Below are 2,281 nucleotides of genomic sequence, written 5' to 3'. Positions count from 1 at the left end.
AAAATAGAAAGTTCTGAAATTAAAGTTGTTAATTTACAGAAAAATACTCAGATTTAATATTAAAAACTTGAATCTTTTCTGAGATTGGAGATATTTAAGAGAAACAAATGTGCTGATGTTCCTTGATATAAAGAAGCACCAATTTTTTATATTTTATTTATATTATTTTTCTTTTAAATTTGTGGCGTTTTATTTCATACATTGATCATAAATGAACATGCTTTTTTCTTGCAATATTAGATCCCTCCCCCCGCTCAGTAATTCATTATTTTTGTAAAACTACAATGGCTGAAGCCCTTCTTCTTTGTGCGCACAGCTGATCACATTAACAGTAACACATGTGGAATCAAATGGACAGCAGTTTGAGAATAAGTAGAGCTTGTCAATAAAAACTACAAATGCTCTCTTTATCCATGATGCCTTGCTGTCCCTGCAGAAGCTTGAGGAGCAGATCTCTGAGCTCCCGGTGTGTTACGGTGTGGGTGCGGTGCTGTTGGACACAGAGCAGCTGAAGCTGGCGCTCACTCAGGAGGCTCGGCTGTGGAAGCGAGCCCTCGGCGACGCGCTGAACCGACGGGCGTCAGCTGATATGAACGACCTCTTCTCCTTTGTGGACGGGATGACGAGGCGCCTGCAGCGTCCAATCACAGACCTGGAGGACGTCCGAGAAACCATGGCAGCGCTCAGAGAGGTCAGCCAGCGTCTGATTGGCTGTCACACATCACATGCTCGCTGATTCGTTCATTCATTCATTCTCAATTAGAGAGACAAGGATTGATCTATTGACCGGAAAAGATTAACTCTTTAGTTTACATAATGATCAGTTCTTTGAATCTAATGTTCATTCATATGAATGTATTAAGTTCTACATACATCTACAAATATGAACATAATAATAACAACAACAGTATAAATAGGGCTGGACCATAACCCCCCCACCATAACTAGATAACGAGTTCATTTCATGTCTAGATAACAACAACAACAAATAAATAACCACATCATAAACCCTATTTTTGTGAAATCAGTTAAATTAAAGTGGTTTATTATTATTGCTTTATTTTAATATACTGTATAGTGTAAAAAATAATATTCACAAAAAATATTTGACATTGGACCAAAACTCAATATATGGTTTCATATTAATATTAGTCCATTGAGAGACCATAAATCATGTTAATTTACACATTTTAGAAGAAAAAAAAAGTGAATTGTTACCTAACTAATTATTCCTCTCTCACGCATTCATCGCCTCAGTGTTTATAATTCATGCATCTATCCTCACTCCTCCTCACTGTTTCCTGTTGGAGGTGCGGGAGGCGGAGGTGCGCGTGGACGCCACCATCGGCCCGGTGGAGGAATCCTTTGCGTTGCTCAACAAACACGATCTGCTCTTCACTGATGGGAACGCCGAGCGCGTGGACGGCCTCACGTACGCCTGGAGGAACCTTGCTGCCCTGGTGAGCTTCAGCCTCCTCGGTCACAACATTATCAAATGTTTATATGCATGGAATTGTATTTGAGCGCACTCCATGAACGATTGGACCGCTCTGTGAGAGGTGGAGCGATGTAAACGTGCTGTGGTTTCAGGTGGAGCAGAACCAGAACACTCTTGTGAGGATCCAGCCCAGCATGAAGGCTGATCTGCTGTCTGCCGTGCATAGCTTCCAGAGCCTCATGCAGAGCTTCTGCAGCGCGTACAGCCTCAGGTACACACCAGGGACATTTTCACATACATGATATATATTTGTATACTAACAGAGGAGTTAAACGTGTGTGTGTGTGTGTGTGTGTGTGTGTGTGTGTGTGTGTGTGTGTGTGTGTGTGTGTGTGTGTGTGTGTGTGTGTGTGTGTGTGTGTGTGTGTGTGTGTGTGTGTGTGTGTGTGTGTGTGTGTGTGTGTGTGGGGGTCCGGGGACAGAGGGTCTGACTCCGGCTGAAGCCAGCGATCGGCTGCAGGGTTTTCAGGCTGAGTTTGATCAGCTGTGGAGGAAATACACCACCTGCTCTGGAGGAGAGGAGCTGTTTGGACTGCCTGTTAAAGGTATACTGTGTAAAATTTGTCTGCATTCAGACCAGTGGCGTAGCCAGGAATTATTGTGTGGGTGGGCCTGGAGAAATGTAGGTGGGCCAGGGGGAGACTTATTAAGCGTGGGGTCTGAGCTGAAACTTCATTAATGATTTTAATGATTTTTTAATGCAATTGAACATCAGCATAAACTAGCAGTGAAAAAAAAACATAGGCACGGCGGCCTCAAAATGTGTGTTATACTGACATCCAC

The 2,281-nt window shown here is 43.0% G+C and overlaps 1 protein-coding gene across 1 annotated transcript; it reads left to right on the top strand.

The window, feature by feature from the left end:
• Positions 1–376: 376 nt before the first annotated feature.
• Positions 377–2,185, top strand: LOC104952117 (dynein heavy chain 5, axonemal-like; the record flags this gene model as incomplete). The annotated part of the gene is made up of 4 exons (XM_010778872.1): positions 377–691; positions 1,311–1,460; positions 1,591–1,709; positions 1,907–2,185. Coding segments are annotated over 4 exons (855 nt in total), but the record flags the coding sequence as incomplete, so codon positions are not given.
• Positions 2,186–2,281: the final 96 nt, after the last annotated feature.

The sequence above is a fragment of the Notothenia coriiceps genome, unplaced genomic scaffold (assembly GCF_000735185.1).
Source record: "Notothenia coriiceps isolate Sejong01 unplaced genomic scaffold, NC01 NC01_scaffold00019564, whole genome shotgun sequence".
NCBI lineage: Eukaryota > Metazoa > Chordata > Actinopteri > Perciformes > Nototheniidae > Notothenia > Notothenia coriiceps.
Note: the sequence above shows the minus strand (reverse complement) of the source record. Positions and strands in the feature narration are given on the sequence as shown.